Below are 13,554 nucleotides of genomic sequence, written 5' to 3'. Positions count from 1 at the left end.
AGGCGCTATTAATAGTTTTTGTTAGAAGCGGGGTGATACTCTCTTGAAGTTGTTTTAGGCACCTTCTACTGATATTGTCAGGTCCTGGAGAGTTATTTTTGCCGATTCTGTAAAAATTCTTTGTTTCTCTGTCAGTAATAGGGTTCATGATTAGATCATTTTCTGGAATTTGGTGCATAAGAGTGATTCTTACTATGAATTCGGTATTGAGTTTGAATAAGCGATCAAAGTTTGGGTTATCTGGGAACTGAAAATGTTCATAAAGCGAGTTTTTGAATGCTTCGTGCACATTTTCTTTGATAGCACCTTTTTAGTTGTGCAATGTTTAACTTAAAATATGAAAGTTGTAAATTGACATAACATATTCTAAGAAAAAAAAATTTGTTCTAAGTTAATTTATTTGAAAACTGCAAGAGATAAGTATACAGAATACTAATACAGATCGATAGGCAGGAATTAGGCGAAAATTAAAGATGCCGGTTTATGCCAATTTTGACAGCACCCTGTTTAATGAAAAAAGCAAATTTAAACTGTAAACGATAATGCTGTATCTGGTTAATAAGTTCATAAGAAATTTAAATTTTTATTCAAATTACATTAGAGGATATTGAACTTTATATACATGGTAGAAAAGTGTAATTTTCATATAAAAACCACTATAACTTAAAAATGCTTCAAAATAGGTATAAAGAAGTATTAACAAAAAATGATTAGAATAACGTGAGTATTTCTAAAACTAAAAAAAATACAGGGCGTCCTATTAAAAAAAAACGAAGTTATAAGCAACTTCCAGTATAACCGGAAGTACCAAATAGATGGAAATATTTTCATTAAATAGGCCACTCTTCAAAACCCTTCCATTCCAATTTTTATGATTCAGTTACCTTCATGTTTAAATGTTTAAAATTGAAACAACATTTTACGATTGATCGACATTTAATTTTGTAGATTCCCGTAGGAATGCAGAATATCACCGTGCCGTAAAACCTCGTCTGTTTCCGTACTACTCATCCATAAATCGAAGCGTATTCCAGTCCAACTAATAGGTTCATTTTGAATTTTACTACTACTGGTTTAGTATCTTTGTTTTTCTGTCCCGGCCAGATCCTGAATCATCGTCCGCTAAAACATTTCGTTGTACGCCTGCCCCGCTTGGCTATCTGACCGACCACTGTATAAATAAAGTAGTCAATTTGATTACTTTATCATTCCAGCGTGACGCCACTGCCAAAAATGACCTACTGTAAATAAACATTCAAACTTTGACATTTTATGATAATAATTTTTCTACTGTCACTTTTTGTGCTATTATTTTTATCTGCTGTAAGATGAGTGAAGAAATAAATGAAGTTAAAGATATACAAGAAAATACAAATGGCGAAGAAGTGCAGAGTGAGGAGAACAAAGAACAAGAAGAGCATGAAATATTAGAATCTGATGCTCAACCAGAACAAGTTCAGACTCTACCTGTTATTGAAGAAGCAAAAGAAGTATCAGACTCTGATTTGGAACCAGAGCAAACAGAGCCAGTATCTGTCAGTGAAGATGAAAAAGGAGCAACATTGTCTGATATTGAACCAGAGCAGCAGCTATCAAAAGACAGTGATGAACAAGTTTTTGAAGAGGAAGAGTATTCTAAGTTTATTACTGAAGACGATGATGTCCTACCGGAAGGCGACTTTTTTGCTCCAGAAAGTCCAGCATTAATTACCGTAACTGAAGGCGAAGAACGGGAAGAATTTGTCTTAGGAAAAATATTTGGGATAATAGAGCCTGTAAAAGGTGAGGTTGAAGAACTTGAGATCGATGCCGAAGAAAATATCCCAGCAGCTGAAGGTGAAGGTGAACAAAAACCTAAAGAAGAGGAAAAAATAGAGGTAAAGAAAGAAGAAAAAAAGAGACGCAAATCAACAAAAGTAGATTTAAGAGGACTGTCTTATTTACGTAAAAGAAATTCTGCAGCTAGCATTTTATCTGCGGTATCCATATACAAACACGGACTCCTTGAATACAGCCAGACACCTAGAGCGGATGTAGATGAGTTATTTTCTAGATTTAGTATGGATGTAACAGATTTTAACATTAGGCTAGGTGGTTCAATTGCTACAATGATGGATGATGATGAGGATCTATGGACTTACGAAGAAAGTCTGGAAGAAGAAAAAGCAGAGGAGGAAGAGGAAGAAGATACTTGTATACTGCGACCTTTTTTATATGAAAAGCATGCTGAAATTTTACGACAGATTACTAACAACAGAATCGTAAATACTTTACTTCAACGAAGAGTGGCAATGTACTACCGAAAAAAGCATATGGAGTATGCTCTTCAAGAAACTGATCAACACGTCGACAACATTTTTAATTACAATAAACTTTTAGATGAATATTCTGAAATATTAGAGAACAAAAGTAATAAGACAAATTTAATAAACTCACAAATTGAATCACTGAAGAACACTAAAGACAGAATGAAAGAACAGCTCGAGTTAGGGTTTACAAATCTCCAAAATAGGGAACGTGAAATAGGTACAGGATTAATATATTCAAAAACAGGAACAGAAATTTCTGAAAAGCTAATTCATCAGCAATTAAATAGACAAAAAATTGGTCTAACGGAAGTTTCAGCTATGAGATTAAAGTCTCTACAAATAAAATCTATGGTTAAGGAAAAAGAATCGGCCATACAAGTTTTGGATAGAGTGGACGTAGACCATCATTTAAATCATTACGAGAAACTAAAAGAAGAAAACAAAATGTATTCAGACAAAATTGAAGAAAAAGAAGTAGAGCTTACTAAGCTTAGAATACGGTGTAATGAAAATATTCAAATCTTGGCTCATATTCGTGAAAAAATTTCAGCTTTGGACAATGATATTGAGGACCTAAAAGAGACACAACAAAAAAATCTTGAATTTTTGAATGATATGCGAAGGTCGCTTAACAACACTAAAAAAGAAAGAGATTTATATCGCTCTCTCTTAGTAAAGATGCAAGAGGATTCTGGTCTTTTAAAAGAAAAAGAACTATTGAAGGACATGGAAAACTCGCTACAGGAAGCAGAAGAATTGAGAGATACATTACAAAACTTGAAAAATGCCTGTAGTTCCAATATTAAAAAAATAAGATGCATTCGTAAGCGTATCGAAGAACGTATGGATAGACCTAAAAAGAGTATGAGCTTTGCTTCTGGTTCGAAAAGGAGTTATATGTCTATGAAAATATCCCGTGACAAAACCAAACCACAAGTTTTTGTACCTATTTTACCAAAGGGAGCAATGACTCATTTAGTACAAGATTTTCAACCAACAGTAAGAAGAATTATTGTTAATAGATAACAAGGTCAATATTTTGTTTATATTTATGTATAATAAACAGTATATTTTTAATTACTTTTATTTACCTACATACATATTCATTATGCCTTTATCCTTAAGGAATTAGAAGTTTTGGATTAGAAGCCTCTTTAATTGCCGCTGTTCTTTTCCATCGATTCCTCTTCTCCCCAACTGTTTCGTCGCCTCTTCAGCACCTTTCCAATTTGCGATTCCATGTACTTGCTGGTCTCCTTCTACTATGCTTTTTGTTCACTACTGCTTGCCACACTTGCTTCAATTTTCTATTATCGTCCACACAAATCATATGGCTAAGACACGCAAATTTTCTTTATTCGACTTTGTCTACGACCGGTACAAGATTACATTGTTCCCGTATAAAATCATTTCTCAACCTATCACTTCTCGTCACTCCCCAAATCACTCTTAGGTACCGCGTTTCACACCATTTTATCTTAATTTTGTCTTTGTCACCTAAATTCCAAGTTTCTGAGCCGTATAGTAGAACGGACACATACATACTATTAAATACTTTTATTTTGGTGCTGATAAGTATCACTTTTTTTTAATGCCTTCTTTATTGCGTAATGTTGATGTCTGTTATTGTTCTGAAGCTATTTTCTTGTGGCATTTTAAATTAATTATATGGGAATAAGCCACATGTGGCTTATTCCCATTTAAATAGTAATTGATGTCTGTTGTTGATTTCTGGTTACATTTTTCCCTTCAAATTCACAATCGAGCCCAAATATTTGAAATTTTCAGCTTGCTTGATCTGTCTTTTGTCTATTCTGACATTACTTTCAGTCTTCTTGGAAACTACAATAATCTCAGTTTTATCTGGATTGATTTTCATTTGGTAATAATTAAAACATTCATTTCAAATATGCATCTTTTTTGTAGGTCTTTTTAACCTATTTTCCACAATAATAACTAAATTCTTCTCGTAGCACTAACACCCGGGGTGGGTTTTGGCTGGCTGCACAACTTGCTTCCATCTTGAACGGTCGTCCATAATAGTTGGGTCAGTGGGCAGCCCCATTGTTCTTAGATCTGACCATCGCATGTTTCTCCATCGCATTCGTGGACGTCCTAAGGACCTTCTTCCTGTGGGGGCTTCCTCCATATTAACTTGGCAAGGCGGTTATTAGGGAGTCTATGGACATCTTAGACGTTGGGATTTAATCTCTTGGACTATATCGCTCGCTCTTTACATCTGCTTGCCCTCAGCATTTGTTCTCAGTCGGTATTGGTTGCTATTAATGTCGTGCAACTTCCTACGACCTATAATGGAAGGGAAAGTGGAAGGAACAAGAGGTCCAGAAAGAAGAAAATGCTCCTGGTTGAAGAATGTAAGAAACTGGACAGGCATGGACACACATTCGATACTAAGAACAGCTAAAGATAGAGAGCAATTTGCTGTAGTTATAGCCAACCTTCAGGAATGGAGAAGGCACTTTAAGAAGAATAATGTCGTGATAAGGCCCAAAGATTCTTCTGAGGATTTTCCTCTCAAAACATCTAAGTTTATTTTTAGTTTCTTTGGTCAGGGTCCACGTCTCACACTCATACATGAGCACCGGTCTAATCACCGTTTAATATATTCTAATCTTTGATGTTCGTGTTAGGCTTTTAGATTTAATAGTATTGTGGAGGCTGTACATACATCTGTTTGCTGCCTGAACTCTTCCGCGATATCGTTATCTGCAGTTACTTTGAGATATTTAAAACTCTTCATTCTTTCAAAGTTATATGGGTCTTCTTCTTCTTCAAGTGCCGTCTCCATCAATGGAGGTTAGCGGTTATGGTGGCAAACGTTTGTCTATCTTCAGCTGTTCTTAAGAGTTCCTCAAATCCAAGTCCTGTCCAGTTTCTGATATTACGTAACCAGGACAATTTTTTTCTTCCAATTCCTCGCTTTCCTTCTATTTTGCCTTTTATTATCAACTGAGGGATGTAGTATTTCTCGTTGCGCAACAAATGCCCTAAATAACTGGTTTTTTTTCTTTTGACTGTTCTCAATAGTTCTTTTTCTAAATATGGGTCTATTGTCACATTTTGCCCTATTCTTCGGCTATAACTAAATCGTCAGCATATATTAATGCAGATATGAATATTTGTCGTAATTTTCTCACTTCAACTCTTACGTATTTGACACTTGTTCGTGCTAGTTTGGCTATTTTTTTATCCATTAATGTAAAAAGAGAGAACTTGGTACCGTTCCTTGTCCAACATTCATTTTCGTAACAAATTTTTTCAATTTTTGGTTGTTTCTTCTGATCACATTTCTTGTACAGCTATATTATACATTTGGGAGATAGGACTAGCCGGTTATCAATCCCTCTCTCTTTAGTAGCTTTCCATATTTCTTTCCGTGATAGTAAGTCAAAATATTTAGGCCCATTGCTGGAGGGATAATTTCCATCTTTTTCTGTTCTTAGCTATCAGCTTCCAATCTCTGATTCCCATCTCTCTGACATCTTCCATCACTACATCTCTCCATTTCTTTCTTGGTTTTCCTCTCTTTTTTTTGCCCCCAGGTACTCTCCAAGAAATATTATTGACTAGTCTATTACCTTGCATTCTTTGTAGATGTCCGAGCCATTCTAGTCTACGTTTTTTCACCACTTTTGTTATTGTAGGGTTAGTATACAAATGGTACACTTCTGAATTAGTTTTCTCCACTCTCCCTTTACTACTTTTTCACCAAACATTCTGCGAGGTATCTTTCTTTCATTATGCTTCCAATCTGTTCTGTATGGTTTTGTTTATAGTCCATGTATCGGCAGCGTATATCATTGTGGGTCTAATTATAGTTTTGTATACTCTTATTTTTGTATTACGAGATATATCTTTGGCTTTAGTTGTTTTGCTCATGGCTATAGCACACTTATTGCTCTTGGTCAGGCTCAGGTTAATTTCAGTTTCTTTCTTACATGTCTGATCAATAAGATTACCTAAGTACATATCCATACTTACACCTTCTTGAATCCTACAACTGATCTATCCTCTACCTCCAATTTAAAGGATCCCCTGGTGTTTATTCCTTTTTTGCTCGAGATTTTCATGTACTTCGATTTATTAATATTAACTTTCAGTCCCATTTTAGAGCTTTCCCGAATCAGTCTTTTTGCTATATTTGCCAGTTCTTTTCTATTTCTTGCAATGAGAACCACATCATCAGCGTATGCTAAGCGTTGGTGCTCCTTGTATAAAATACCGACCTATTTATCCCACTAATCTTTACAATTTTTTCTAGAATTATATTGAATAGCAATGTAGACAACGGGTCTCCTTGGCGAACACCTTTTTTCACTTCGATTTCTTCTGAGACTGTACCGCTGCATTTCACAGCACAAATGGTTTGTCTAATTGTCATTTTTACCAATCTTACTATTTTTTCTGGCACTTGGAATTCTTTTAGTGTTTCTATTAATTTGTTTCTGTCTATTGTATCGTAGGCGGCTTTGTAAACAATGAAAAGTACTTGTGCTAAAATGTATTCATAGCAATTTATTAGGGTTTGTTTTAGCAAAACAATTTAATCAGTTGTTGATCTTCCTTTCCGAACTCCTCCCTGGTATTCTCCTAGATTCTTCTCTACATATATTTCTAATTGTTTTTTAATTATTATGGCAAGCACTTTGTATATTACCTCTAATAAGGATATTCCTCTATAGTTTGCACATTCACTTCTATCTCCCTTTTTGTGTATAGGAATTATAATCGACTTATTCCATTCTTGAGGCATTTCTTTGGCATATCACATTCTAGTATTAGCTCACTAAGTTGGTTTATTAAAGCCTCTCCTCCATATTTTAAGTTCTCTGTCACAATGCCGCTCTCACCGGGGCTTTTTTTGGTTTTTCATATCTTTTATTATTTCTTCAATTTCTTCTCTTGTGGGCCTTCTTTTTCTTTTTCCACTACTATATGCCGTTTTTGGGTCCATATTTCTAGAATTTTCTCGTTTGAAAGTACCATTTCCAGCCCATTCCCATTTTATGTCATCCACAGTTAGTTTTTTGTACCCTATCTTCACGTTTTTACCTTCAGCTCTTAATTCCTTGCTTTTATTTACAATTTCTTGCCTCATGCGTCTTTCCTTTTCTGTAAGGTCATCGTTGATACAGATCTTTTCTTCAGAAAGAAATCTGTGTTTTCTTTCATTACCTTAATTTTTTCGCCATAATCCTTCATTTGTAAAAGGCATATATTGTTTTTTAGCTTTATTGCAGAATCTATTTCGACATCCTCTTTTAGGTGCTTTTGTATAAAGTCTTTTACGTTATTTTTTAAGAATGTTTCATCTGTTGCGACTATTGGTCAAAATATATTCCCCATAATACCGCATGGAAGTGAGACGTGGACACAAAACCAACTTGAAACAACAAAATTATTAGTCTTATAACTGAAGATCCTCCTGAAGATCTTTGGGTCTTGTGGAGACTAGTTAAGAGGAGAGGAAAATCAGATAAGATAAACCGAACATGCACTGAGATCGATTATTGTGCTTGTTTATAATTAAACAGAGAGTTGAACTTCATAAAAAATTGGTTATAACTTGTAAATACTCTGTGTAACATAATAAAACTTTATACTGTTGTGACAACTCTTGAATGAAAATTTTATAGAATCAGTAATATTGCTATCTCAAAAATTTTAATTTCTAATCTTTAAAAGTCTAATCTAGTAAAATATCCAACCCCAATATTCTTTAAGACCTTTATCTACTAGGTGTGATCGCTTTCACTTTTTAGCATTCGCCGATAATCATTTCTGGTTAAATCAAATAAACCGTACCCACGAAATTCATTTGATTGACGTCTGATTGACAGTCGATAAGAGCAGGTTACATTGCACCCCTATACTTCTTTATTTAGCCAAGTAATGGCATTGCAAATAAAGGGACAGATGCCCCATTCATTTCGATAGATATCAAGTATTTTACTTCGATTATTGGTTGTAATAGCGCATGTAATATTGTACAGGGTAGAGAAGAATAATTAAATATATGTTAAATGCTTGTAATTAAAAGTTAAAAATTGCAGAAGAAGACAGATACTTTACTAGTAGAGGAGCAGGAATGATTTATAAATAAAATCTGTAATAATACATTGGTTTTTTTCCTGAAAAATGGATTCGGCAGAGCCAATTAGCCAGACTTGTTTTTGGTTACGGGAATAATACGGGAATAATACCAGAAGAGTGGCTGAAGTCAGCATTTATAACCGTCCCTAAAAAACAAGCAGCAAAAGAGTGCTCTGATTATCGAACACTGAGCCTCATGAGTCATACTTTAAGAGTACTGCTGAAAGTAATACATAAGAGAATATACGAAAGGCTAGAGGAGGATATTAGCGAGACGCAGTTCGAGTTCCGAAATGGAATGGGTACTCGAGAAGGACTATTTGCCATCAACATATTGATTCAGGGATGTAAACGTTGATCTACACTTGTGTTTTGTTGACTACGAAAAAGTTTTCGATAAAGTAAGACATGAAAAACTAATGTCAATACTTATCAACAAGTGCATTGACAGTAAAATCATAAATATAGTGCAAACATTATATTGGAACCAAAGTGCCATAGTTCAAATTAATGGGCAACACTCAGAAGAAATGAAGATCTGTAGAGGAGTTAGACAGGGATGTGTTTTATCGCCACTTTTGTCTACCTTATATTCTGAAGAAATTTTCCAAAACACGCTCAATAATATCAAAGCGGGAGTTACCGTTAATGGAAAACTAATTAATTAACAACTTACGATATGCAGACGACACTGTGATCATAGCAACGAGAATAGAAGATCTACAACATCTTATCGAAAGCTTAAGTATGAATAGTGCTGAGATGGGAATTAGTATAAACCGCTAAAAAAAAAACGAAGTACATGCTAATTACAAAAAGACCAGAAAATATACATCACCTATTGACAATCAATCGTAACGTGATAGAACAAGTAGAAAAATATCAGTACTTGGGAACTTTGATCAATGAAACCAATGATCATACTGTAGAAATAAACAGGCGAATAGACATTGCCAGGATCAGCATTTATACGAATGAAGCCACTCCTAACGTGCAAAAATCTAAATTTGGAGATCAGACTACGTACCATTCGCTGTTATATATTTTCAATATTATTGTGTGGAGCTGAGATTTGGACATTAAAAAATGCAATTTAAAAATAATCGTGGCTTTCGAACTCTAGTTATACCGCAGAGTATTAAAAATATCATGGACTGATAGAATTACAAATAAAAAAGTACTGGAGAGGGTTGGTAAAGAAACAGAACTAATCACCCTTTATACAAACCAGAAAACTGGAATACCTAGACCATGTAATGAGGGGAAAAAATATGAAATTTTGAGACTCATAAAACAGGGAAAGATTCAAGGAAGAAGATCTGTTGGCCGCAGGCAGAACTCATGGTTGAAGAATCTACGTGATTGATATCAATGCAGATCGATTGTTTTGTTTAGAGCAGCAAGTTTAAAAATAAAAAATAGCCATTATGATTGCCAACCTCTGTAGGGAGAGGGCACTCTAAAAAGAAGAGTTTTTGGTTGTTGTTAAAGTCGACTAAATTTAAATTATTATTGATGGCCGATTTATAAATATAGACAAGGCAAAAATGTCGGTTTCGTTCGGAAAAAATATTCCCATGAGATTTTTTTGCATAATCACTTTCACGAGATACCTCAAAATAAGGTTTAAGAGGTTACCCAGACCAAAAATTTGTTTTCAATTTTGTTTTCATTTGTTTCAAAAACAATTTTTTTGAAACAAATTGTAACAATCAATTTTTTCGGCCCGTACAAATTTTTTTAAAATTTTTTTTATCATTCTGAACAAAATAAATCTTGTGTATTTTTTCTGTAAACTTGATCGTTTTCGAGTTATAAATAATTTATAACTGAGAAAAACACAAAATTACGATTTTCAAGGCTCAAAAATACAAGTAACTCTACCTGGGGGTTATAAGCGCGAGGACTGGGTGGATTGAGTAGCTCAGAAGCCGCGTTTATGCCCACAGTCGGTACAAAGTCCGGATAAAAGAGGAGGGTTGATGGGCCAGGTTAGCATCCTACCCATTGTAAAAGAAAACAAGGCGCAAAGAACCGATATAAAGCCTCGGAACCAGAGAGAACCCTAAGATGACGAACCACCGCAAAGAAAAGGAAAACAAGAAGGAAAAATAAGCCTACAATCAGATTAGCAACATCGAACATTACTTCTTTCACAACAAAGACCAAGAGATAATAGAACTGATAAATAAAAACATAGATATTTTGTACAATCCAAGAAAACCAAGAAGAAAGATAAAGGCCAAAGAGACTTTAACCAATATTTTTTAGCACACTGTGGAGTGAAGAAAGAAGAACGAGCACGACCAGATGTAGGTATCCTTGTCCATAAAAAATTTAAAGACAACATAAATAACTGCCGTTATATCTACGAAAGAATAATACATATGAACATCACAATGGACTCCAAAAAATTAAATGTCATATCTGTCTATAGCCCCGAGGTCTGCAAATCTAAGGAGGAACGAGAGGCATTCTACGAATAATTGCAAACCATCCTAGATGAAATACCTCATGAAGAACCCTTAATTCTTATTGGTGACTTTAATTCACGAATCGGAAATAAAACAATTCCAGGAGTAAAACAAATATTTAATGAAAACCATGTCAACACATGTCTATAAAGCAGCAATTAGACTTATATTAACATACACGGCGGAGACAAGACCTGACACACTCTAAAGCGAGACGACTACAGAACAACAGAGATGGAATTGGGAAAGAAAAGTCTGTTGGATAGGGAGAGAAGCGACAACATAAGAAGAGCATGCAATATAAAATACATAAATGGATGGGTGACAATACGGAAACAGGAGTGGAACGAACACATTAGTAGAATGGCAGAGGATAGGATATGTACGAATAGCATAAGATAAGTCACCAAATGGACGGAGAAGTATTGGCAGACCAAGAAAAAGATGGTGCGATAATTTAAACAATTTAGGAGGGCTAATATTGAAGAAGAAAAAGGCTCTAAAGCCTACATTGTTTACAAGCCTACAATTGACCATGTAGAATCTTATGTGTATCTTAGCACCAACGTAAATGCAAAATGGGAAAAGGCCCACAGAAATTAAGGCGAGAATAGAACGAGCTAGAGCAGCATTTCTTCTTCTTCACGTGCCATCTCCGCGACGGAGGTTGGCAATCATCATGGCTATTCTGATCTTAGATGCTGCTGCTCTGAATAGTTCAATTGATGTGCATCCGTACCATTCCCTCAAGTTACGCAACCATGAGATTCTTCTTCTTCCTACACTTCTCTTGCCCTGGATTTTCCCTTGTATAATCAATTGAAGTAGGTTGTATCTCTCATTACGCATAACATGCCCCAGGTATTGCAGCTTTCGTGTCTTAATGGTTTCCATTTAGCATTTAGCAAATGAAAAAGCTCCTCATAAAGCAGGGATTTGTCTCTTCCCCTAAAACTACGTCTAGTTAAATGCTACATTTTTCCGATCTTACTGTTGGTGTGGAGGCCTGGACGCTGACGGAGACGCTCACGAGAAAACTAGAACCATTCGAAATGTGGGTGTACCGACGCATTCTTCGTATATCCTGGACCGAACATGTCACCACATAGAGGTCAATCCAAAGAATCGGAAAGGAGAAAGAAATCGTGAATACAATTAAACAAAGAAAGCTTGAATATCTAGGCCACATATTGAGACACGATAAGTACCGTCTACTGCAATCGATTGTCCAGGGAAAAATGACAGTAAGCGAGGGCCAGGCAGGAGAAGACACTCGTAGCTCCAAAATCTGAGGAAGTGGTTCGGGCTCACATCGGTCGAACTATCAGAAGCGAAAGCAAACAAGATCAGAATTGCCATGTTAATAGCCAACATTCGCCAACGGACAGGGCACTTGAAGAAGAAGAAGAAAGCCTACATACAAAAAGAAAGAAGAGAAAAAACACAAGTAAAAAATAGTATTTTTGAATTTACCAAGGGACCGAAATTCAAAAGCATTTTGGGCCTATTTTATTTTAAATTGTTTTCTAATCGTTACTAAAGCGTTTATGACAGGATTGGCCCTCGCGCTGCGGCGTGTATAAGAAAGAGAAACCAGATATAGGGCACCAATTTTTGTTAGTTTAAATTGTCGTTTGACAAATAAACCGCCCTGCCCATACCGCACTTTATTATCAGTTAAAAAAACAATGGTTTAATCGTTGGTCGTTTTTGATAATAGGGTTCACCAGCATGAAGGTGTGGTTAACATTTGAGTAGGAGAAGCTATTTGAGACGGATCACTACCCAATTAGAATCCCATTCAATTTTATAAATTTAAAAAAAAAGTCAAAAATATTCATCGGAATATCAGCCATTTTCTAATTTTTCACATTGACGACAAACGTTTAACTTATGTTTTGATTAAGTTGGTATAATATATTGAATGACGGCATGTGTGAAAAAATTCAATGGAGAAATATAACACCATTTAAACTAATAAGTTAAGATTCGTTATATTATTCACGATAAGTAACATATCGTCTTTATAGAGGTAAAACTCAATAAGTGACATTTTAGTTCAAAGCCATGTTGTATCAGTAAGTAACATTTAACATCTAAAACTCTTGCGTGGTAAAACTCACTAGGTGCTACGTCCAATAATAAAGAACTTATAGAATGGTAAATAACATTCAGTGCACTTTGTTTACATTCGTTGGGAGGTAAAGTCAGGTTGCACTTAAGTTTTTTACCTCTATGGCAATACTTTTAACACGGGGTTTTGTAGTTTGACAGCTGCGTACTTAATGAGAGTTTGAGCTTGAGGTAGGTTTAGTCTCTGTGGTTGTGTGCAGTTGTTATTAAATTGTTAAAAGTATAATATAGGGTAAATATATGCTGTCTCTTTGTAAGTTCGTGACTACACTTATTTTAATTTTAATAAATCCCTGAATAATAGCCAAAATGAGAAAAATTTATGCAGACAAACTTTTTGATTCATCAAAACCTTCTACAAGTTCTGAAGTATGTAATATAAAGTGAAATAGTTTAAAATTACTTTAAAAATAATTAAATTTTTATTTCAGAGATTTCCAAATCGTATTACACGAATGTTTGTCAGTTCCAGAACTACTAGGTGTACTACATAAAAAAAGTGAAGAACCAATGACACTAACAAA

At 34.9% G+C, this 13,554-nt stretch overlaps 1 protein-coding gene across 1 annotated transcript; it reads left to right on the top strand.

Annotated features, from left to right (window-relative positions):
* The first annotated feature begins 1,274 nt into the window (after positions 1-1,274).
* Positions 1,275-3,335, top strand: LOC140432187 (uncharacterized). Its single transcript, XM_072520011.1, has one exon. The coding sequence runs from the start codon at positions 1,329-1,331 to the stop codon at positions 3,333-3,335; it is 2,007 nt and encodes a 668-aa protein (XP_072376112.1). The 5' UTR covers positions 1,275-1,328.
* The last annotated feature ends 10,219 nt before the right edge of the window (positions 3,336-13,554 follow it).

This window comes from Diabrotica undecimpunctata, unplaced genomic scaffold, assembly GCF_040954645.1.
Source record: "Diabrotica undecimpunctata isolate CICGRU unplaced genomic scaffold, icDiaUnde3 ctg00003155.1, whole genome shotgun sequence".
NCBI lineage: Eukaryota > Metazoa > Arthropoda > Insecta > Coleoptera > Chrysomelidae > Diabrotica > Diabrotica undecimpunctata.
This window is presented reverse-complemented; position numbering and strand designations above follow the sequence as displayed.